General features: G+C 38.0%; 1 protein-coding gene across 1 annotated transcript; it reads right to left on the reverse strand.

The window, feature by feature from the left end:
* Positions 1–1062: 1062 nt before the first annotated feature.
* Positions 1063–25753, reverse strand: tctn1 (tectonic family member 1). Its single transcript, XM_041203621.1, has 14 exons — positions 25456–25753; positions 23589–23709; positions 20547–20653; positions 19148–19305; positions 16592–16679; positions 16372–16484; positions 15833–15859; positions 13879–14007; positions 13567–13692; positions 12461–12546; positions 11309–11449; positions 8478–8634; positions 4997–5122; positions 1063–1927 (listed from the first exon to the last, which is right to left on the reverse strand). Exons 1-14 carry the CDS (start codon positions 25706–25708, stop codon positions 1784–1786), a joined length of 1776 nt encoding a protein of 591 aa, XP_041059555.1. The 5' UTR covers positions 25709–25753; the 3' UTR covers positions 1063–1783.
* Between the last annotated feature and the right edge of the window lie 99 nt (positions 25754–25852).

The raw sequence follows: 25852 nt of genomic DNA on the forward strand, positions 1-25852 counted from the left end.
TCAAATTTTTATGACACCTTGCCCTTCCAGGGTAATCTGAGGTACACTGGGCACTTTTCAGCACTGTGACGCCAGGTATGCAGGTTGTATGTCTCAATGACTGGTGGATTGTATCAAACACCCCATCCCTTCAGCTGCTCGCAACAGGTAAAGTACTGACCGTACTCAACCAGCCTGTGCTTGGAACATAGTGTACAACGTGAGATATGATTCCACAACTGGACAACCTTTAGCACAATTGAGATTGTTTAGTAAGAATTACACTAATAACTAATTTAGGATGTCTCTTTTTTCAGCCATATTCCAAATATGAGGAAAGGTATCAACTGGCTACAGTCTCTGTGGCTGAGACACCTGAATGCTGAGCTAAGCCTTTACAGTAGGAATCACAAATTAGGATCCAGGCAGATATTTGCCTCTATCCAACCTGCAGGTGCTGTGATCAACTGCATCATCCCTATTCCCAACCAGCTGTTTTAACACAGACCGGAAATCAAACCTCTGTCTTATCTGTATATGTTACTGCATTTACTAACCGAGCCGTCAGTGCTGCTTCTGTGAGAGATCCTAAACTGAATAAAATCTGTGCGGCTTCCACCTCCTGGAGAAAATATACATTTTTGAAAATTGGTGCCTTTGACATAAGTGAAATCTGTCTCTCTACATTCACCTTGGAGATCTTTCATTTTTGGAATAAGTTACATGATCTTCTCAACCCCCATGAAGGAGGAAAGGTCATGTTGGGTCTTACCTTTCAGCTGCATTTCCTGCTAGTATGCAATGGCAGTTCTTGAAAAGGTTCCACTGTTTGATATTTAGCATGAAGCATTATCAATGAATTAGCTGTCACCTTTCAAGTAAATACTTTTAAGAATGTGTACAGTCTAATACCTTATGATGAATATCAGACTGCTTATGTTTACTGACTAGTTGTGATTATATGGTTTGTGCAGATGCAAAATTAATATGCTTTCTATAATTATTCAAGACAGAATTAGAAATACTTTAGTTCATTAGCAAACTCCAGATGAATATATAGTGAATTGATGAAGTGAATTTTAATATGCTAAAACATTTTTTATTGCAACATTAAGGTATTGCCAATTTATTTTTAAATGATTTGCGTTCTAGATATCGTTCTGGAAATCAAAATATTATAAAATAAGATTCATTTTTCTTGGATTAGATGATTGAATTAATTAAGAAGGCTGTCATACATTCATTTATAAAATATCTTTCTCTAGGATATGTACAAATCTTACATTAAAATTGTTCTCAGATATGGCTTAACCAGATATGAATTGTAAAAATGCAAATAACGAAGTGCATAAAAAGATTCTCTGCATAGAAAACATTTGTAAAAAGGCAATAAAATAATGGTACCAGACCATTTACAATACAGTTTAAATAGTTCAATGTCCTTAGAAAAATAACTATATAAATTTTACAGTACTTTTGTGCTTTACATGTATATGTGTTTCTGTGCTGTTAAAGTATATCTCTGTAACTTTAGTTACAGATACAATTCCTATTCTGTAAATGCAGTCCATTCAGAAACCTGAGCTGAAGCTTTATTACAAAATTTAAATAAAAATGCATACAAAATGGTTTGATCCAATATCTAAATAGAAAATATGACACTTTAGGGAATTGCAACTCTAAGTTGAAACATTTGAAAAAGTCAATACAAATTACTTTACAAAGCAGACACATTAATTGTGTTTGAACAATTCCATAACTGTTTAGTTATAATCCTGCCCCACAAAAGCAACTCAAGAATATTTCACACAAAAGGAAAGAAGAAATCGTAGGGTAATTTGGCATCGATTGTTGGTCTCATTTTGTATCTGGGCTGGGCAGATGCTGACACATCTGTAAAAGTAACTGAGGTAGAGATGTGTAAAGCTTTTGCAGTTTTCAAAGGTATCTAAAAAAAAAGAAACATAGTTAGCTTGCAATTAAATAAAATATCCAAGAGGGTCCAGTATTTTCTGAGAACTGGAATTAGATTTGGAGTCATGTTCGTAATTATTTATTCTTCAGCCTGAAGAATTGGGTTTAGCTAACTGGGAATTTTTAAATTAATTAGTATAATCTCAAAGTAGACTGATTTCCTAGGACTACTCACTCCTACCTGATAACGCTTTCCAGATCTTTAAAAGAGATCTGTTGAATGCAGAGTCACTTAAGTTCTTTGTTCATCTGATTTTTAAAATTAATTTATGGGATGTGGGTGTCACTGGTTAGGCCAGCATTTATTGCCCATCCCCAATTGCCCTTGAGAAGGTGGTGGTGAGCCACCTTCTTTGAACCACTACAGTTCATGTAGTGTAAGTACATGCACAGTGCTGTTAGGGAGGGAGTTCTGAAGGAGGCGACCCTGAAGGAATGGCAATATATTTCTAAGTCAGGATGGTGAGTGGCTTGGAGGGGGACTTCCAGGTGATGGTGTTCCTATGTGTCTGTTGCCCTTATCCTTGGTAAATATCAATTCTTTCTGCTTTGTTGGTATGGGAGAAAGTATTGGTTTTTAATAAATTTATATGCTCATAAGAAATGTCAATGGTGTGGACTTCCTCTTCTTTTGTTACTCAGTATCATACATTTCCTGGCCAGTTAAGTGCATTTTCTAATACAGGGCAAAACTCTGTGCTCAACAATGTGTGTTAAATTCATACTCTTGCGACATTTTAGTTTTTTCCTTTTTTTGTACCAGCAAGCCTCACCACTTCATTGAGTGGGAGTGCCAAAATATGGGCAGTTTTAAGATGCAACCCATAAATACTAAGCTCAGACTAACTAAACATTAGTTGTAATTTGTAAAGAAACCAAATAAGAGAGAAATTAGACCTTTAGATCCATCTAGATTTGAGTGTAGGTCCCAGAGGTCAAAAGATAGCACAATAGAATATCATACTTGTACTAATTTTTTAAAGTTGGATTGGCATCACTAAGCTGTGTTGCAAAGCTACCTTCTCAAAAAGATGAAAAATGCCTTATCTGCCCAAACAATCTATTTAGGCATCTTCATTCCATAATGTTCAAAAATGCAAACTTTATTTTCCCAAAATCAACCTGCACTCTGCAAAGGAGACTTGCTAAATTCATTTCATCCTTCTCTTCCCAAAATGTTGCTTTTGTTTTTTTATGATGCTTTTTGTAACTGTCTTCATGAAAACTCTTTTATAATGAAGACAGGAGCTCAAGTCTGGAGCGATACATCCATCTCATTTTGGTTTGGTGGCTGTTCCTTTACGTTCAGAGCGGTTTAGAAAGAAAATGACTAGTTGATATTCCTGGACCAAGTATAACCCAACCCAACCATTGCAAATTTCATCAGTTATAGGCTTGAATATGCTAGTTTTTAAATTTATGGGGTCAGATATTCAAAATCCAGGAAGTCCCAGTAGTTTTTTGGACTACATAATATATATAAAAAAGACCCATTTCTATTTGAATTTGAGTTATTTGAAAATCTGAGAAAGAACCACTCAGTTTGAAACTTTTCAAAGAGTAAGATAATTGATACGTGGAAAATTTATGGCACAAAGGAGGCCATTTGGCCCATCATGTCAATGCTGGCTGAAAAAGAGCAATCCATCCTAATCCCACTTTCCAGCTCTTGGTCTGCAGCCCTGTAGGTCACAACATTTCAAGTGCATATCCAAGTATTTGGTAAATGCAAGGATGTTTGCCTCTACCACCCTTTTAGGCAGTGAATTTCAGACATCACCTTCTGGATAAAAATACTCTCCAACTCCCCTCTAATCCTCCTGCTAATTACTTTAAATATACGCTCCCTGGTTATTGATCTCTCTGTTAAGGGATATCACTGTAAGCCTCTCAATTTAAACATCACAATTAAATCTCCTCTCTGCCTCTTTTCCAAATAAAAAAACACCACCTGACTATCCAGTCTTTCCTCAGTTAAAATTCTTCACATCTGGCAACATTCTTGTAAATTTCCTGTGTACCATTTCTAGTGGCATCATATCATGTAAGGCAGTGACCAGAACTGTACACAGTACCCTAGCTGTGGCCTTTTTATTACCCCCATATATTTCTAGCATAACCACCTGCTCTTCTATTCTATGCCTTCTTAATTACCTTAATCTGTCTGTCCTGCTATTTTCAGGGATCTGTGGACATGTACTCCAAGGTCCTCCTGTTCCTCTAAATTTCTCAGTATACCACCAATAACTGTGCATTTCCCTGGCCTTAATTGTCCTCCCCAAAAGCATTATCTCACTTCTCTGGAGTGAGTTCCATTTGGCACTTTTCTGCCTACTTCATCAGTTCATTGATGGCTTCCTGACTATCAGCCACAGAGCCAATATAACTAAAATTAAAAAAAAAATTAAGGTTAATTTCAGGGCCCAGTGTTTAAAACAAATCAATAAAAACAAAAGTTAGTGTAGCCCTTAAGAGTTGTGGTAAGGGAGATTAAGACAAGACTTACTATTGGAAATAGTCTTAAAGTCTTATTAAGGAATGAACAAGCAAATAAAGTAATAACTCTGGTCTAATAGTTTGAATTTAAAAAAGATCAGATATGAAGCTCTGCCGCTTGAAGTGAGATCCTATGGAGGGACGGATATATTCTAGTAGCAGAAAGAACATAATTATTAGACAGTGTTTGGTGATCTCAAAGGGTTCAGGAAGTTGGGACTTTCCCACAAGAATCACCTACGATTCAAAGAACAAGAGAAAAGATTCAAAACACAGAAATAATCTAGATGAGAAGTTTAGCTAACTGTAAACTTGAAAATCATGAATTGTTTGTTCTGACCATGCTGAATACATTAATAAGCCTTGAAGGCAAAATGCTGATTTATGTGATCTTAATATTTGTATTCACTTTGGAGGTTTGTGTGTTCTTACACTTCTCACTTTAACAACTAACAAACTCCAGTTTTCAATGCTTTTGTTTTAATTTGATATTACATTGTGACTTTAAAATAAATAGCTTTTTGCTTCAAGAGTATTGTTCACATACCATAATGCAGGTTTCTCTGATTGTTCGTGTGACTGCTACTATTTTAGCCTGTGGGTTTATTAAGGATCCATACTTTGTCCACTTCACCTCCAAGGCTAAAGACTGAGGAATGTCACAATCACAACCCTGCAAGCAAATGGTACTTTTAGTTATTTTATTTATTAGAATATAATCATGTGAACTAAAGATGGAATAATTTTATAGGCTTACAGCTACCTATCCAAGCACTCCCCATAAAGCTACAGCAGAGTTCTGGATATATAGATGACTACTTGGCCATACAGAATATATATTAGCATTAATAGTCAACACTTATTCAAGATACTCTAATTCCTTGAAAGGAAACTATATGAGGAGGATTAATTATTCTGGAAGTTACAAATAAATGATGGGAAGAAAGATACCTTTTCTGTATTGCAAGCCCACATAAATAAGATTTAAAATAAAGTGTCTCATGACAGGAGAGTAAGGTATGCTCCATCACTGCAGAATTTGCAACCGACTAGAATTATAATGGTCACACTGTTATCCTTTTATCACAGTAAATCACTTGAATGGAACAAAATAAAAGCACAAAGTCTGAACTGCGCACTAGTGGGAGAGGTTGAGAAGCAATTTAATCAGCTGATTGATGTGTTGATCAGCAGTACATGCACCACTATACAATGATTGGCCTCAGCTAAACTGATTACTATAACCCTTGGTAGAATTACATCAATGGGCTAGATTTTGTAGTATAAATTAACTTGTAAACCAGACAGCAGCTTCTAGTAACTACACATGCACAGTTAAATGTGTAAATTAGGAAATTGTTGGTTGAGATGCCTTGCTCCTTCAGAAGCTGTGCAATATTGGTATCTCACAGGGGCTTGCAAATGAAATACATGGAAGTTATGAATTTGCTGCACTTACCTGATATATGCACACTGTAATGGATAAGCCCAAATGTAGTAAGTACCCTTTTAAGAGTTACAAGTCTCTCTGGCACTGAAAACTAACATTAACAGGCCTAACCATCTCATTCCTTCAGGTTTTAATTACTATTGGAGATTTCAAAAAACATTTTTAAAATTATTTTTGTCTCTGATCTCTCACACAATTCAATCTTTTCCCTACCCCCCCCCACCCCCACCACCCCCCCCCACTACCCCCAACCACCCCCCCACCACCCCCAACCCCACCCACACCCCCCAAGCCCCCCTCACCCCCACCAAGCCCCCCCCCACCCCACCCCACCCCCCAACCACCCCCCACCCCACCCCCCAACCACCCCCCCACACCACCCCCCAAGCCCCGCCCCACCACACCCCCCCCCCCCCACCCCCCCACCCCCAACTGCACCCCCCAAGCCCCACCCCACCACAACCCCCCCCCCCCACCCCACCCATTTCATTTTTGGTACCTGATTTGGCAATAAATCAAATATTCAAACTGACAGTTTCCGGTTCAGACTCAACTGTTCATTAATGATCCTGCTGTTCACGGAGATCCCAGATGCCCCACTGTTCTAGCCACATCAATCTAGATTGTACTTCATACAAATTATGCCACAAAAAAAATTTCAGCTGAACGGTACAGAAGACATAAACTAACAGGGCATCCTCCAGCAAGATCTGGCACATTTCTGTTGCAAATAAGTTGATAATATTTGCAAAAATCTGATGTAGATAACCAAGCATAATTAACGGAAGAATTGTCCAGAACAAAAATGAGAAAAGAAATTAAATTTCCCTCGAAACAAAGTTTAGTGCTAAATTTTTACTTTTAAGTAGGCGGTAACCTTAAGGGAATTAATATGGTCATGAGTTGTCTCAGTGTGAACCAAGTTCATTAAGCTGGTTCCAATGTAATTGCAGGCTCCCTTTCAACAGGAAATAACGTTTGAAAAATGTAATTTCTTTCATGCAAGAATATAACATTTGCTTCCTAGTTATTTTCTAGTTTTTGTAAAGCCTTTGATAACAGAGACTATAAAAAAAGCCTTTCAAAGCTAGCAATAAACATGTGACATGTCTTCCTTAACCAAGGTTTCCCACCCACTGTGGTTGACAGGGCCCTCAATCATGTCCTACCCATCTCCCATGCCTCTGCCCTCACACCTTCCTCTCACTCCCAGAACCATGATAGGGTCCCCCTTGTCCTCACTTTTCACCCCACCAGTCTCTGCATTCAAAGGATCATCCTCCGCCATTTCTGCCAACTCCAGCATAATGCCACCACCAAACACATCTTTCCTTCACCAACCCCCCCACTCCACCCCACCCCACCCCCGTCAGCATTCCATTGGTACCATTCCCTCAGGACACCCTGGTCCACTCTTCCATCATCCCCAACACCTCATCCCCCACCCACAGCATTTTCCCATGCAATCACAGAAGGTGCAGCACCTGCCCCTTTGCCTCTTCCCTCCTGACCGTCAAAGGGCCCAAACTGTTCTTTCAGGTGAAGCAGCTCTTCACTTGCACCTCCTTCAGTTTGGTCTATTGCATTCGCTGCTCCCAATGCGGTCTCCTCTACATTAGAGAGACCAAATGCAGACTGGGTGACTGCTTGGGGAACACCTTTGGTCTGTCCGCAAACTTGACCCAGACCTTCCTGTCGCTTGCCATTTCAACACACCACCCTGCCAACATGTCCGTCCTTGGCCTACTGCAATGTTCCAGTGAAGCCCAACGCAAACTGGAGGAACAGCACCTCATCTTCCAACTAGGCACTTTACAGCCTTCCGGACTTAACATTGAGTTCAACAACTTGAACTTTCTCCTCCATCCTCAACCTTTTTTATCCCCTTTTTTCAATATTCATTTTTAAATTTTTATTTTTATCTACCTTTATTTTTATTTGTTTTCATTTGTATTCATTGTTTTATCCCCACCTTTGATCCTATTTTCAATCTTTTATCCCCCACCACTGTCCCCTCCCCCCACAAGGGCCACCTGTCACTTGTTCATGTTGTTCTTTCCAGAGTGCTTACCCTTGTCCTGCTATTCCCACATTCTACTTTCTGACCTTAATGCCACCATCAGCACTTCCTTTAGCCCATACCACTACCATTAATACCCCCTTTGTCCATGATATCTTTGGCAATCTCTCCTTTGCCCCCACCTATTGCTGGCCTTCTATCCAGCTTCACCTGCTCCACCCCCCTTAAAACAATATAAATTTCATCACATTTTTACTTCTCTTTAAACCTGAAGAAGAGTCATACGGACTCGAAACGTTAACTCTGTTTTCTCTCCGCAGATGCTGTTAGACCCGCTGAGTTTTTCCAGCATTTTGTTTTTATAGCAATAAACACATTCGCTTATACTAATAAATAAATGATTGATTAAATCTCTGCCTTTTCAACTGTAGTGTGCTGGTATCCATTTATTTAGTTGCCGCTATGGTTAATATTGCCACATATTACATATCCTTATAGAAAGGGTTATGAAAATGGTGATCCTTTTTCTCTCTTTTCATACTTTATTCAGGTTATTACCTGAGTTAAAGAGGTAACTTGCTCGATGGTCACCCAGTCTTTCACGTTCTGCACTGGAGAATTTCCAAATGATGCCACAGTTTGAGGAAAGTTTTGTCCAATTAACAGATTTCTGATGATTTGTGACCACTGATGGCATGCTGTGTGGTTGATTATTCTTTAAGGATAAATAAGAAAAACCTTGGTAATTTACAAATGAATGTCTTTTGTCCAAAAAGGCTACAACTAAACCCTTTCAGCCAGTGAGACAATGGAACTGACTTTACCTGAGGTCAGTATCCAGGGAATCATTTTGCCGATTGCTGCTTCCACAGTGATCATCAAGATTGGACACCTTCTGACTATTTTCCAACAGCAGCTAGAAATTCCCAGCAATGGCAAGTGATCAAAACAGCAACCATGTTTTCTGCTCTAATTCAACGGACAGGCTCACCAAATTCAGCTGTTTGGAGACCTAAATGAGTGTATTATGTATTAAGTGTATTAACCTCTCAGGTTAGTTCCCAATTTAAAATGCTTCAAAAAGCAGGCCTATTCCAACCTGGCCAATTACCACCCCTGCTGATTACTGAGAGTAGACAGATAAGTGATGGAAAGTGTCATCAACAGCATTATCAAGTGGCATTTACTCCTCTTCAACAGCTTCAATTACCTTTCCTCCAATATATGGTCAAAAGTGGAGTTGATTGCGCAGAGTTCAGTGCCATTCACAACTCCTCAGATGCTAAAGCAGTCAGTGTCTGCATGCAGCAAGATCTGAAACACATTCAGGCTTCACCTGATAAGTGGCAAGTAGAATTCGTGCCACACAATTGTCAGACAATGACCAACTCCAACAAGAGAGAATCTAACCATCTCCTTTCAATATTCAACGGTTTTACCATGACTGAATCCCCCCACTATCAACATCCTGGGGGTTACCATTGACCAGAAACTGAACTGGACCAGCCATATAAATACTGTGGCTACAAGAACAGGTCAGAAGTTGGAAATTCTGCAGTGAGTAACTTGCTTCCTGACTCCCCAGAGCCTGTCCATCAACAAGGCACAAATCAGACATGTGATGGAATACTCTCCACTTATCTGGATGAGTACAGCTCCAACATTCAAGAAGCTCAACACCGTCCAAGACAAAGCAACCCACTTGATTGGCATCCCATCTACTGCCTTAAATATTCACTTCCTCCACCACTGGCTCTTAGTGGCAGCAACGTGTACCATTTACAAGATGACTGCAGAAATTCACCAAGGTTCCTTCGATAGCACCTTCCAAACCCTCAACCTCTACCGCCTAGAATGGCACTGGCATTGGATGCATGGGAAAACCACAACCTGTAAGCTCCTTCACTAAGTCGCACATAATCCTGATTTGGAACTATATTGTTGTTCCTTCACTGTCGCTGAATCAAAATCCTGGAGCTTCCTTCCTAAGAACACTGTCAGTGTATCTTACCTGTTGCATTAATCAGCAGTGTTAAAATGCAGTTAGCCAGGTGGTGAAGGATCGAGCTGGAGCCTAGTTTCTATATGCCTTCAAGCTTTTATTTACAGAGGCACACGTTATAAATCATGTGCCTCCAATCCAATAACCACTGTTTCAACCTGTTCCTATATGTATGGGCACAGGTGAATCCTGAGTAAATGCCTACCATTTGAATACAATTAAACACCCAATTAATATACAGTTAACAAGCTGGCATCACAGGAGCTCTTCCACAAATACGTTAATCTTCTACATTTGAATAAGGCATCAAGTAGCTTCCCAAAATCAAAACAGAGAAAAAAATCAGAGAGTAAGACCACCACAAGAATTGCATATTGCACCTGGTTGAAGAGGTATTAACATAGGTCTGGGAATACTCAAACACAAATCATTACACGATATGTAGAACATAGCAATAAAGATTCACAATCCTTTGAGTTAAAGAAATTTCTCCTCATTTCAGTACTAAATGTTCAGCCCCTTATTCTGAAACTGTCTTGTCCTAGATTCCCCCGGTAGGGGAAACAATGCCTCAGTATTTTTACTGTCAAGCACCTTCAGAATCTTGAATATTTCAATGAGGTCACCTCTCATTCTTCCTCATTTGGGATTCACTTGGGCTCCTATAAAAAGAGGGCTGGAATTGGGCTTTTAGTTTAGGGGGTGCATGATTGTAATGTGTACCTCTATGAATAAATGATTATAACAGCATGTGAAGATTGGCTCCTATTCTACCCTTCCACATTGGGCTTTCCATAGAGTAACAAGTTGGAGTTGTAGTTTTGTAAGTCATGCCAAACTCTGGAGCCTACGGAATTAGGTTGGGGACCAGGCAGGAGGGAGGGAGGCCTCTTCTAGACCCTCCTCCTTTATTTGCAAATTGGCATCATTAACATGACTATCCCAAGCCTAGTGCCACTAGGCACATCTGGATAGAGCCAGTAGAGGGGCAGGAGGCTAGCAGGAAATGGCACAAGAAGCTGGTCCTACCTGTCATTCCTACTGGCAGGTGGGGTGGAGGGGATTTGAACTGTCCCTAGTGTAGCAGAAGGGAAATTTAGCCAGTGGTAAGCCTTACCATTAGGCTGCTCTTTTCTCCCGCTACCAAACCAATGATGGAAGAAAATCCACCCACAGTCAGTGTTTGCTAAGTAGTATGGTGTTTTTTCCAGTCTAAAGATTCCTTGTGCACTAATTTATTTGATGTAAATTAAAATGAACATTTTATCTGTTTAATTTTTATCTTACTGGCTTCTAAAACACTAATAGCATTTCCTTGAACTGTTGCCAGCACTGAACATCTCAAGGGGTGTTAATGAACATAGTAAAATGATCTTATAGTACCTACCGCAATATACAACCAGACTTTAAATTATATCCAAAAAGCACTGGTGTCCGTAGTCCTTCCATTTGTAAACAATCCTGGTTGCTTGAACTCTTAATGACAGTCAGCTGCCCAAGTCTGTTTTTGCTTTGAATTATACCAAATGTGGAAAGAGTCAGTTAAGAATAAATTCCCGGATACTGAAAGATTAGATTTCTGCAACCAATAGTAAAATGAATGTTGAGCTAATTTATATCTTTTAAACTGTGCTTGTTTAAAATAAATCTATTTTAGAAATTCCCCACTTTTCTCCAGTTTCATGATTGTTTTTATTTTCTCCAAGGCTCTGGACATTTCATGCCCCCACAAAGCCAAATATGTTACAGAAGGAAAGGCCAAGTTGAATATAAAATTAAATCAATTCAATAGCCAAAAGTGTGACAGTGAAAAACAAATTGAAACAAGGGGGCAAGAAAATATATCTCTAAAGATAGAGACCTAAAAATAGTCATAAACCTGGAGAATGAAGCAAGACAGATTTATGACATCATCAAAACCTTGAATCACATTCCCATTCATTGACAATTTCTTAGATCACCTACAACATTGAATGCAGACTGCTTGTTTGAGGAACAAATTTAGATATCAAGCTGGTTAGCAAACACGTTGACAAACAGCATATTTTTGTACATGCCATGACAGAAGGGGATGCAAAGTTTTCACAGCTTTACATTGAGAAATACATTGCTTTGAGTGTAATATGAGATGGCTCTGTAGTTAGACATGCCATAGATGACTTCAAAGGAGACTGAGCAATGAGAAGTGGAAAGATAACTTGATAAAGGTAAACCAAACAGTAAGGAAAAGGGAAATTCAAAAAAATTTACTCAAACTTATTTAAAGTGATGGCATGCAGATATAAGTTTAAATGAGTAAAAGGGAAATTTAGAATATTGTCTTTTACACAAGAATAATAAACACATGGAATGGACTTCCAGGTAAGGAAGAGGGATAAACCCTAGAATTATTCAAGAAACAACTCAAAGCTTTACGGCTGGGTGGGCGGGGGGTGTTAATAACAATTCATCCAGAAAGACCCTACATTTTAAACTGAACTGAAAGACCTTCATCACTCATATTTATTTTATGACCTGAAAGGCAATGTGTGAAGGATATGAGGCATTTGGTCCAAATCCAGCCACTAGAGGGAGTCCAACAACATATCCTGGATTTCCACTGAGAGGACGTGCTACTGTATTTTCCTGGAAGTTAAGAAAGCACCATTTATTTGTGGTAGATGAGAAGACTAGAAATGAGATACTTAAGAAAGGTGAATCATCATGAAGTCTGGCAATAAGTGAAAATCACAATAAAATGTGACAATAAACGGAATGTTGATCTATCAAAAGAATCAATGCTACTGAATGCGTGTAAATGATTACAGGGAGAGAAGTATTGTTGGAGTTACTGATATTTGGATGAGACATTAAATCAAAGCCCATCAGTTTGTTCAGTTAACATTAGAAACTCCACAGCAGTACTTATAAAAGAAATAGGGAGTTTCCCCTCTGTCCTGGTCAACATTCCTCCTTCAAATGTGAAATTTCCTTACTGTTTGTTGAATTTATTTAATATTATAAAAATGAGTTTTTTCAGAGAGTATTTATTTGGTATACATTTTTGTATCAAACATCTTGCAGTACTAATATTGTATTACAATTGAAAACAAAAAAAAATTATGTATTTTGAAAAGTTTAAACCAAATATTTAGTAAAGGCGCAAGAATAGCTCAATGTGCTTGCACTTCAAAAGTAGCACACGGATGACCTTTTTGACACTGATCTTTGAAGGGGCATAACCCTGGTGGGATAAGTCTTTACCTTGGTTCCCGTCCCATACAGACAAACTCAAAATACTATAGAGTGATTGGGATTGACTAAGTTTTAATCAGAAAAAGAAAGATGTAGGGGTTCTCACAAAGCTACTGCAAAATTTTTAAATACCCCTTCCTCATCATTTTCTCTCACCCATCACCCCAGATTAAAAAGTAAGGCCACCCTAAGGAATATGAAGAAGAGAGAATAAAAGAAAAACTAAGAAATTAGACAGATCAGTGAACACCGCATATTTCATATATTTTGAGAATTATTTCGCTAGTGCAGGAGTCCCTAGGTTTCAATAAGAATAACTGAGTATTTACTCAAAAATTATTTAAGGGGTGGAATAAATCATTACACCAACTTACCGATTTTCCAAAAAAGATAATTTTGCAATTACTGTACCTGAATGAAAGAAATCTGGAAGTGTTGTTGTATTGGTACCATGCTACTGTTGATGGCTCCAAGAATGAAACCAGCAGAGGCCTTTACAATTTTCCCTTTATCATTATACACAATGATATAATTTACCTATCAAGATAAAGAAAGACCGTGGTATTACAGAAATCATATGGGCTTTCTATTGCAAAATTCAACATTCATAAACATTGAACTTGCCACATTCTGCACAACTTGGAAGCAATAATAAGACTAAAAATGTATGACGATGCTTTAGCAAGGTGGGGCTTTAATAAGCAACAGTAATAACGAACTTACCTCTAGCACTACATTTCGACACACATCAACATGTAACCTAGGCGTCCAATTATCAGCAGCATAGTCATTTAGATGTGTTTGTGTTCTATTTAGAGATCTCAAAATTATAGAGGTAAGATGGAATGGGATCTAGAAGAAAGGTAAAACTAATTAGTAGGTGCATCCATCTACCCTTAATACATATCCCAAACTAAAATACCTTTTTTAAAGGCAAAATATACTTGCAACTATGTAGACTTGCTACCAGAACATTTAGATTTAAAAATAAAATGCTGTAGTCTATAAAAAAGTAAAAGGTCACAATTCAATTAGCTACTTAACATGTACTTTTTAAACAAATGAAATTCCTTTTAGAATTTGAACAGTTTTAAGATTGAACTATTTTGTATACTAAGTCTGTGTACTTCAATTAAAATCTACCTTTTCCTGCTTTCCCACAAAGATGTGCAAAATGTCTTTTGCCAAAGGTTGATTGTTTTTAATATTGTGATGTTAAATACAGTGTATTTTTTTTATTCATTCATGGGATGTGGGCATCACTGGCTAGGCCAGCATTTATTGCCCATCCCTAATTGCCCTCTGCATTTACGAGTCAACCACATTGCTGTGGGTCTGGAGTCACATATAGGCCAGACCAGGTAAGGACGGCAGATTTCCTTCCCTAAAGGACATTAATGAACCAGCTGGTTTTACAACAATTGGCAATGGATTTGTGGTCATCATCAGACTTTTAATTCCAAATTTTTATTGAATTCAAATTTCACCATCTGCCGTTGTGGGATTCGAACCCTGGTACCCAGAGCGTTACCCTGACTCTCTAAAATACTAGACCACTATGCCACTGCCTCCCCTTTCCTTTCTGTGAATTGCAGTGAACAGCACACCTGGTGTAGATCTCCAAGAAACTACTCCAGCAAAATAGTTATAAATTTCAATAACTGCATCATTTTAGGGTCCATGGGTCCATTGCTGCACCCTCTAAGTGCAACAGCAAAATAAAAGTATTGCCATGAATTAACATACAAAAAACTTTCTAAATGATTCATTGCCTCCTCACCCCACCACAGTAGTTGTTTAACTACAATAATCTATGAAACAATTGCTGTCAGTTCTCTACCAATTCAGGATTATTTTTATTCAATAATTATCGTTCATTGCATTTCTTACTAGCTGATCACTGAATATCCCAATAGACATAGAACCAAGGTGTAGAACTTTTGGGTTTTGTGTGGAACAGCCAAATAAATGCCCAACCCATGAGGCATGAATTTATATTGTAAAGGTACTTAAATGATTTCATTGAAATTTGTGCCTAACATGAGCTACACGGGATAAAGGAAATCTGAGATATCCTTTATTTGTCCCCCACCCCTCAACACATCTCAGACTCAATCCAATCTGGTACTTATTTAATTTTTACTTTTTAAACTGTTCTTAATCAGATGGATTTTAAATATTACTTAGAGTCATGAGTTAGTCAGCCATATCTTAAAGGGACCATAATTTACTTTTTACAGGATAAAATATTACAGAAAAATTAGATGGCATTCACCTAATTCACCAAACAATTCCAAAGAACCAACCATTTATATGAAAATATGATAGGAAAACACCAAGTAATAGCCTTTAATTTCTCCCAACCAGTTCCACAATGTCCACACTTCCATCAAAATTTTGTTACTAGCATGTGAATAAATCTAGGCCAAGACTTGAGGTGGATCTTGTTCCCTGCTCTTAACCTCTATATGTAAAAACTCAAAATCAGGAATTTTGGTATTAATAAAGCAAGATATGTAGGATCAACAGTCCTACGAAAGCAACAAAGATGAGCCACCAAAAGAATGGAACACAGTTAACGTTCTTTATCTTTAGCAGGTCTCCTACATAATGTAAGAATTCAGACCAATTTACCAATACTTTTCTAATACACAAAATTTAAAAGCTGAATACTTACACTACTGCTCAAGTTTGTATTAGGGCTCTGAAAAAAATATATTTGAATATATTAGTTTCTAGTGCTTTAAAGATAAGTTTTGAAAAGCTTGAGCAGAAACCATTACTTTATTAAGTACAACATAAAGGTATTTATACCAGTAGGTTTCAAATTTTGATATGGAACCTCCCTACAAATCTGGGCACATTCCCAGAAAACTCTTTCTTTAATTAAAGAAAGACGGCGTCAATACTACTCAAAACAAAATAGTGCTATCATTATGGAAAATGTATGTATTAAAATATAAATTGGTTATAGTACAACCTATTTAATCAGTGGATGATTATACATTTTTCATATAATGATACACTTGGAAGTCAACAAATACAGAAATCTGATAACCTGGCTTCATTTGAAATGTTATAATATTATCATTGATGTTAATGAGGAATTGGGTAACTAATAATTATTATTTAGTACATTTTACTTCTGAACTACTACCAAATATTTCTTATGGAAGTATAGCATCCATTAAAAAAATCAAAATGTTGCTAACTTACTGGAAAAATATTAGAACTGAGGTAGTTTTTTATGCTTAACGCTGGAAATTTACTGCAGTCTGTGGCTATGTCAAACCTTCTACTGCAAAATGTTGCTTGATTTACTAAAAAGCCTACAATACAAAAGAAACAAGAGTCAAAAGTCACTAAAATATAACTTTATATATAACGACACATTTGTATTACACTGCTCTAGTAAAATTAGTTAAATACCTCTTACCTGCAGGGTTGTTGTCAGCACAAGCTGATGTTGCCAGAGGTGCCGGAAGTCTCAGAAAACCATCAACGACTTTAATAGGAACACCATACTAAATTTAAAACAAAAAGCAGCGAGTGGATCCATATTAACAATTTGTTTTTAGCTTTACTGTTTTGAGATATTTCTATATTTCACGATACATATTATCTAACACATTTGTTGTTATTTGCTCATTTAGATGAAGAAACCAGGTTTTTCACTGACAATGCTGATAAACTATTGTCAAATATCTCCATAACATAGCCCCTTCCCATCATTGCAACCTTTCTCAAACCCAATGATTTCCTTCCACAACTCTACTCTACTAGTAGTGGCAGAGTGTTCAATCACCTTGCACAACTTAGGAATCCCTCTTCAATACCCTTTAGTGTGCTGGATCTCTCCCCATCTCCAAAAGCCTCCTTAAAATCTACCTCTCTTCAATTACTTTCTATAAATCAGCTTCCTTTTTGGAATAAATTCATTCTTGAGATATTGGAATTGTGAAAAGGCTGCCATTTATTGCTTAACTCTAGCTGACCCCAAGTAGCGCTGGTGAACCTTCTTGAACATTGAAATCCATATTGTGAAAGTGCTTCCACAATGCTGTTAAATAGGGGATTCCAGAATGTTTACAAAGAAATAGCAGCAGGAATAGGCCAAATAGCCCCTCAAGCCTCTCCACCATTCAATAGGATCATAGCTGACCTTCGACCTCAACTCCACTTTTCCATCTGATCCCCATATCCCTTGATTCGCTGAAAGACCAAAAGTCTATTGGTCTCAAGGATAATAAAGAAACTGTGATATATGTCCAGGTCAGGATGTTTGACTTGAAGAAAATAGTATTTCCACGCACTTCTTTCTAGCTAGCGGAGATTGTGGGTTCGATAGGTGCTGCTGAAGAAACCATAGCATGTTCCTACATTGCATCTTTCAGGAGAAGAATTTAGACAGCTATGGGGAAAGAACAGAGGAGTGGGCTAATTGTTTAGCTCTATTAAAGAGTCAATACAGTGGGTATACCTACACCATATGGACTGCAGCAATTATACGATGGTGGCTCACCACCGCCTTTTCAAGCGCAATTAGGGATGGGCAATAAATGCTGACCTAGCCAGCAATGCCCACATCCCATGAGAAAAATTTTAAAAATTTGCACGATAGGCCGAATAGCCATCTTCATGCTGTATCTATCCATGATTCTAATAAAGGCCACTTGAGCCCGGTGCATATGGAAAAGTACCCTAGACATAAGTCAAAGCCTTCATAAGAGAGCAAAAAACATGAAAAATTAAAAAAAACTTATCCAACTGTAAAATGCTCTAACGATAACCATTTTCAATTCTTAGTATACAATCTTAGTCAATGCTCAGCTCCAAGCTTTTACCCTGGAAACAACTGTACATTTGTGATTGCTGATCAGTTCTATGGAAAATACATATTTTAAAAGAATCATAGAATGGTTACAGCACAGGAGGTCATCATTTGGCCCGTCAAATCGATACCAGCTCTCAGCAAGAGCAATTTAGGTGGTACCACTCCCCCATCCTTTTCCCATAACCCTGCACTCTTTTTTTCAAATCTTCAGGTTCTTGTCCAATTTCCTTCTGAAAAGCACAATTGAATTTGCCTCCAACACATTCTCAGGCAGATTCTAAACATTCACTGCATAATAAAATCTTTTCTCATGTCACGTTTAGTTCTGCTGTTAATCTCCACACATCTGTGCCCTCTGGTTCTCAACTCTTCTGCCAATGGGAACAGTTCTTTTCTAGATACTCTGTCTAAACCACCTTGCTCCCCATGGTTTTGAACACTCCTATCAAGTCTCCTCTCAACCTTCTCTTCTCTAAGGAGAACAATCCCAGCTTCGTAACTGAAGTCCCTCATTCCTGGAACTATTTTTGTAAATCTTTTCTGCATCCTCTCTTTCCATAATTGCTTCTTTTTAAAAAATTAAATATGGATGAGTACTGAAGTTCTCAACAGCACAAAAATAGCAATTTTTTTTTGTTGTCACTTTATTACATAAACCACAATCCGACATTATTTAACAAATAATTTATATTTATATCTATCCCCAGCTTTTTTCATTCACAGCATGTGGGCAATACTAGCAAGAACAGCATTTTTGCCCATCCCTAGCTGCCCTTAGGAAAACGGTGTTGAGGTACCCCTTGAGCTGCTGCAGTGCAAGTGATGAAGATACTCCCACACAGCTTTTTGGGTAGGGACTTATGGGATTTTATCCAATATTCTAGCTTCTTTCTGAATTTAAATAAAGGTGGTGTCAGAACACTTTATTGTAAATTTTAATAAAAATGAAAATTATCTAACAAACAATTGTCGAGGTCAAGAATTCTGTATCCGGCATCAAAACAACAGAATATGTGCAACTTTAAGAAGCCAATTTAAAATAAAATGTAAAATGTCTGAATCAAGCAGCCAATCTACAGCTAAATTAGCATTACTAGTAGACGACTCAAAAATTGGGGACTAACATGCTGGCAATTCCAAGGCCCTTATGATTACTACCTGATAGCCACTTGGTGTTGAATTAGATCTACTTGTAGATGGTGGATTTGGAGGTGCTTCAGCAGTACTAAAGGAGAAACCACCAAACTGTTTCATTAAGCTGTCAAAGTTACCAGTAGTTGGTACTTCTGGGGCAAAAAAGGATGATCCTGCCCTGTCTGAGGATTAAAACATAAACACAAGAACAGAAGAAAAACAGATCAGAATAAATGTTTGGAAACAAACTGCTACTTATCAAATGTGTTGCCATTTGGAAAGAAATCTTCTACAATAGTCCAATGAAAACACTGAATATATATAGATCATTTACAAAAATGAACTACTGCTTAAGTGTGATGTGTCTGTGTTTATGTTTGAGGCTGGGATAATAAAACATATATTCTGTGGTACCAATTTTTTTGGTTGTCATTTCCATTGACAAAGATATCAGATTCAGTTTGGTTCAATCTTATCTTGCAGACAGATAGCTTGACACAAGTGGCTTCATTCATCACATTTTATCAAGTGACAGGAAATGTACAAAGTAGTGTATAAACTAAATTAAAAGAAATTCATTTGTAACCCCTTCCATGCTTAAATATATAAATGCAACATCTGGTGAAATACTGAATCACAGGGGTCAAGAAAATACCAGTTTCTATCCTAGACCTGGCAGAGTTACCTCATTTCAGCAACAACACCCACTAAAGACACATGGCTTGTGTTTTTTGCATTTTATTTTTCAAAACCCTGACTAAAAAACAAAATCAGTCAGGATTTTCACTCTCAATTGCTTTTGAAGACCCATGCCAGAAAGTGTGAATGTGATCATCAAGTAAGGACATGGCAGAATAAAATGTCATTGCTTATTGTTTATGCACACACGAGAAGAATTGCCAAATGGCTAAGGTGCAGGTATGCTAGCATTGATGGAACTTATACTCCCAGCAAAAATTAGAACGTCAGGAGAGGTAAATCAGAAGTTGGAGGCACGACACAAGTTGGTGCAGAAATTATTTTGGAAATTATTAGAAAATTCAATTACCTTTCAATTAGTCAGATTGACAAAAATGCTAGTTAAGAATGCCTATAAATGAGAATTTTATCAAGTGTCCCATTTTCAGAAACTATATTGATGATGGTTTATTTCATAAACAAAACAATTTCATAAATAGAAGATACTGTTCCAGCTTTTAGTTCCCATGATGGATCTATTTTTGCCATAGATGTATTGCTCGCACATGATCCTACGTCAAGTGTGCGTGCGGTTCTGTTTTATTGCCACATATGAAATATCAAGATTATTTAGTTACATGTGCAACTAACCAATAACTATTATAGATAGTTTCATTTTGAATTTAAATTATATGAAAGAAACATTTAAGAAAATAGACCATATGCTGCCCTGTAGTGCACTTACAGTTGTTTGTCTCAACACAAAAGATGCTGGGGTTAATCAAGGATACAGATTTGTTCATATTCAAGTAGTACATTGCTGCCTCTTGACTGCAAAGTTTACTGTCACCCCTGCACAAAGTTCAAGAAATGTTCATATATCAATAGATTATAAATTTATGTTTAGTTCATAAGGAATAATTGGAGAACAAACACATTAATAAAAAATTTATGGATGCAGCTTGATAATACATGTTACAAGGTAGTAAGAAAACTTCAAGATCATAATATTAGAAAACAAAACAGCTGATTAATAGAATACCAGACCATCAAAAGACCAGAGTTCGATTTGCAGCCCATTACAACACCCATATTCAACCACACTCCCCGGTGGCATTTTTCCAGATCTCTGGCAGACTGTTAGATAATCAACGCAAAGCATCAAAGCTTTCCACCTTCAGTAAAGTGAAGCAATTCGAACTTGCTTTGCAGAGACACAATACTTTGTAAATCATTCTATTGATCGTAGAAAGCTCCGCAACTCGGGAGTAGTAAGCTTTGCGCTGCTCGAGGACGAGAAAAACCATTCTTTAAGGTAGCACCAAATCTGATCAACATTGAAAATTATGACTCGAAACCTCCAAGTTAAATATCCAACATACTCACATTATAGCTTCAATTATCATTTTTGTTTTGAAAAAAATATACTTGCTACTTGAGAACCATTTTCTGTGTCAGACTGTACAGATTGTGCACAATTGTACAGATTGATCCAACAGGTCCAGCAACAACAACGTGCATTTATATAAGGTGCTACAGTAGCAGAATTAGATAAAAATTGACACTGTGCCAAAAAAAGGAAATACGAGGAGGAGTGACTAAATGTTTTGATCAAAGAGGTGAGTCTTAAGGAAGATCATAAAGGAAGAAAGAGCTGGAGAAGTAGACGGGGTTAAGTGGGCATAGATGGCTGAACAGTAAATGCGATAGGACTTTGGGATGCACAAGAAGCCAGATTCAGAGATACACAGGCTTTTTGGAGGATCCTTGGAGGAGGTTACAGATATAGGGAGGGGATAGGCCATAAGAGGGTTAGAATTTTAAACTTGAAATACTGGGGGACCAGGAGCCAATGTAAATCACCAAGTACAAGGGTGATGATTGAGCCAGGACTTGGTTCAGGCTAGGATGTGAGACGCAGAGCTTTGCATGAGTATTAGATAATGGAGGATGGGAGGCTGGTATGGAGACCATTGGAATAATCAAGTCTGTAGGTGAGCATTTCGGCTGCAGATGGGATAATGCATCGATGGAGAACAATGATAGGTTGAAAGTAAGATCAAACATGACAGAGGTTGCAAACAACAACAACTTGTATTTACCTTGTTAGTCTTCCTGATTTAATAGTTTTGCCATTTCAGTGTCACTGCCTGTGAATTTATCTTGCATCCCTCCCTGGCCTTACGTATATCCAGATTTTTCATTTATTTCTTTTCATCTTCCTCGATAATCTTGTAGTTTCTGTTTGTCTTAATGTTTACGAGATCTTTCCCAATTGTTTTGTATTTTCTTTTGTCATTCCCTCCCTTTTCAGCTATGTACTCAGTGTATGCCTTCTCAATTTTGCCCTTACTTATTTATACAGTATTGTGAAGGCATTAGAGAGGCTGCAGAAACAATTCACAAGAATGGCTCCAGGGGTGAGGAACTTCAGTTACATAGCTAGAATGGAGTAGTTAGCACTATTCTGCTTGGAGTAGAAGGTTGAGAGGAGATTTGATTGAGGAACTGTATTCAAAATCATGAGGGGTCTGATCAGAGTAGTTAGAGAGTAATGCCCCCCATTGGTGCACAATTGGTGGAAGGATCAAGAACCAGAGAGCACGGGTTTAGGGTAATCAGCAAAAGCAACATCACGAAAACTTTTTTCACACAGTCAATGGTTCAGATCCGGAATGCACCTCATGAGGCAGGGTCATTTGAGGCTTTCAAAGGAAATTGGATCAACATCTGAAAAGGAAAAATCTGCAGGGTTACAGGGAGAAGGCAGGGGAGTAACACTAGGTGAATTGCTCCTTCAGAGGGCTAGTACAGACACAACAGGCTGAATGGTCTCCTTTTGTGCTGTCACCATTATGATTCTATATAGCACCTTAAATGTAGTAAAAGTTACCAAGGCAGTTCACAGACATTTCAAACAAAATTTGATACCGAGCCACATAAGCAGATGTTAGGGACAGAAGTAGGTTTTAAAAAGTGTCTTAAAGGAGAAAAGTGAGATAGAGGGGTGGAGAGTTTTAAAAAGTGAACTCCAGGGCTCAGGGTATGGTAGCTGAAAGCATAGCTGCCAATGGTGGAATGTTCAAGAAGCCAGAATTGGAGGAGCACAGAAATCTTGCAAGTTTATGGGATTGGAGGGTGGGACGGGGCCATGGAGTGATTTGAAAACAAGGAGGAGAATGTTAAAGTCACTGCATTGCTTAACCAGAGCCAATGCAGGTCAGCAAACATAGAGATAATGGGTGAACAGGCTGTGGTATGAGCTAAGACACAGGCAGCAGAGTTTTACATAACCTCAAGTTTACAAGAAGGTAGAATATAGGAGGAGAGCCAGGAATGCATTGAAATAGTCAAGTTCAGAGGTAACAAAGGCATGGATAAGGGTTTCAGAAGCAGATGAGCTGAGGTAGGGGTGGAGTTGGGCAATGTTGCGGAGGGACTGGAAGCAAGATGAAGATTGAAGGTATGAAAAAGGAGAGGTTTTGAGGAACATAATACTGAGAGGAGTAGGAAAGAATTAAGTATTGGAAAATGAAAGCTAAACCTGAAGTAAAGACACATGGGCACTGTGGTTGTTGGTTTAGTCAACTCACAACAAGCAAAATAATACATTAGAAATCACACATTATTGAAATCAGTGAACCACATAAAAGGATTATAGTTTTATAGTTACAATTTGAGTGGGCAAGAAAATCTGCATTTACTGGGTCTCAGTAAACATGCTGTAGTATCAATCAATTCAAGTTTAGGCAATGGATAAATGAATCAATTCCTCAGTTTAACTTACGTGACAATCTGAACATCACATTTTGTAAAAGTAGTTAAATCAGATTCTCTACAGTCTGGATCACAGCAGCAATTTATATCACACTGTTCCACCAGTAAGTTGCAGACGCATAAAGTACCAACTGAAAGAGCAAAAATGTACAAGTGAACATAAAATAAAGCAATGAGATAACTGACCAATTAATCAGCTCTGGTGGAGTTGACATTTCCAAAGAAAACCGCATCTATTATAATGCAGCACTCCCTCAGTAATGCACTGAATTGTCAGTATAAACATATAGGTTCAGGGCTGGAATTAGAGTATAAGAGGCATACGTTTTACCACTGAGCCACAGCTGACACAACAGAAGCTTTAAAAAAATGCATAAAATCCCATTTTCCTTTCTACCCATTTTTTCTGGCTATGGCAATACTTTTGCTTTTACAGAATAAATAGGCCATGTAATAAGTTATTGGCACATTAAACATACAATTTACTTAATATGTGTAAGATACCAGCTCAATCAAAAATATTTCCCACAAACACTAAGGCTTAAAAACAAACAGGTACTTTTCAATGGCACAATGGACAAATGTGTGGTATAGAAATTAACAGGCCAGGAAGGTCAACATTTCAAAATAGTTCCATCATAATTGAAAATTATCTGTCAAAGTAAAACATCTTTCCCTTCAAAAACTCAATCAAAATTAGCTTCCGTATGCGGAGACATATTTTTCCCATCTCAATTCAATCTGGACCAAACATCTGTCTCCACACCAGTTCAAAAGCAAAATACTGCAAATGCTGGAAAGCTGAAATAAAATAAGAAAATACTGGAATACTCAGCAGGTCTGGCAGCATCTGTGGAGACAGAAAGAGAGTTAACGTTTCAGGTTGTGGCCTTTGTTCTGATGAAAATGTTAACTCTGTTTCTCTCCAATGGATGCTTGGCCGACTCTGAGTATTTCCACCATTTTTTGTTTGAATTACCTATCTCAATAATGCAGGTACTTTCTACACTCCTCTGAAGAAGGGTCATAAAGGCTCAAACTGTTAGCTCTGCTTCTTGCTCCACAGATGCTGCTAGATCTGCTGTGTTTTTCCAACATTTTCTGCTTTTGTTGCTTTCTACACTTCCTCCTCTCTCTCTAATTTAATGTTTAAATTCTAAGAGTAGGCAGTTCCATAGTCACTCTCCTTTTCCTGAATCCAGTATACACATTGATGAAACAGTACAGTTGTCACAGTCATCTCCATTCTAACTTTACAAAAACCTCAACAAGCAAAGGGGTGCCTGAAACAGGCTCTGTTTCACAGTTCAGTTCTCATGCTAGTTCTCCATTTTCCCCTCTCTGATTCTTTAAAAAGTATTTTAAAACAAGATTAATGTTAACTGGTTCAGTTCCAGCTGGTTCCATATAACAGTACACAAAAATGATTTTAGGAATGCAGGCAAGCTGGTTCGTTACTTCAGCAGTTATTCATTTAGTCATAAAATAGAAAATAATAGAAATACACAGCAGCTCTATCAGCATCTGAAAAGGGTTTTCGTTTCAGAAGTAGTCTTTTCATCAGACTTTTTAAATCATCTTTTCGGACGGTCTGCATTTCCAGTATTTTCCTTTCTTCATTTCGGACTTCCAGGAATTGCCACTTTGCATTTCTTTTGAATTCACCATAGTACATCTCCTTAACATTTACTGAACTAAATCACTCGGAAGATGCTGAGTCTGGTGCTGAGTGCTTACCCAAGGCTCCCTTCCGAAAGCTGACGCCTTGTACTTTAGGGAATACAGCAAATTCTGTTCTACTTCTAACGCTGCCCCGCGGGTTTTAAAAGATAACTTCCCTTAAAAAGCAGCCAAGCAATACAACAACATAAGCCTACCGTTTATTTGAAGATTTGGCAGCGTACCTGCCCGGGGCAGTGCCACACCTGGAGCATCCGAAGAGAAGGACGTTGTTAAATCTGTCCAAGTATCGGAAATGATCGTGGCATTGCCAGAGATCGAATCCAACGGAGGAGCTGTGCTCACACTGCCAGTAAAGTTCTCGTCGGCGAGCACGTTACCCACAATATCAATCCGTACGCCGATTAACAAGAGCCCCATAGCAATCAATCGAGAAACGGCCGAATCCATCGCCGTGGGCAACCGTTAAACAACCATCAACATCCGCTTCCGGTCGGCTGGTGGGACGTCATGCGAACGCCGTCCGAGGACATATTTATTATAGAACAAATTACAGAGCTTCTCCATCAGGAATGCGTATTAAAAAAAAAAGAG

The sequence above is a fragment of the Carcharodon carcharias genome, chromosome 13 (genome assembly GCF_017639515.1).
Source record: "Carcharodon carcharias isolate sCarCar2 chromosome 13, sCarCar2.pri, whole genome shotgun sequence".
NCBI classification, from domain to species: domain Eukaryota; kingdom Metazoa; phylum Chordata; class Chondrichthyes; order Lamniformes; family Lamnidae; genus Carcharodon; species Carcharodon carcharias.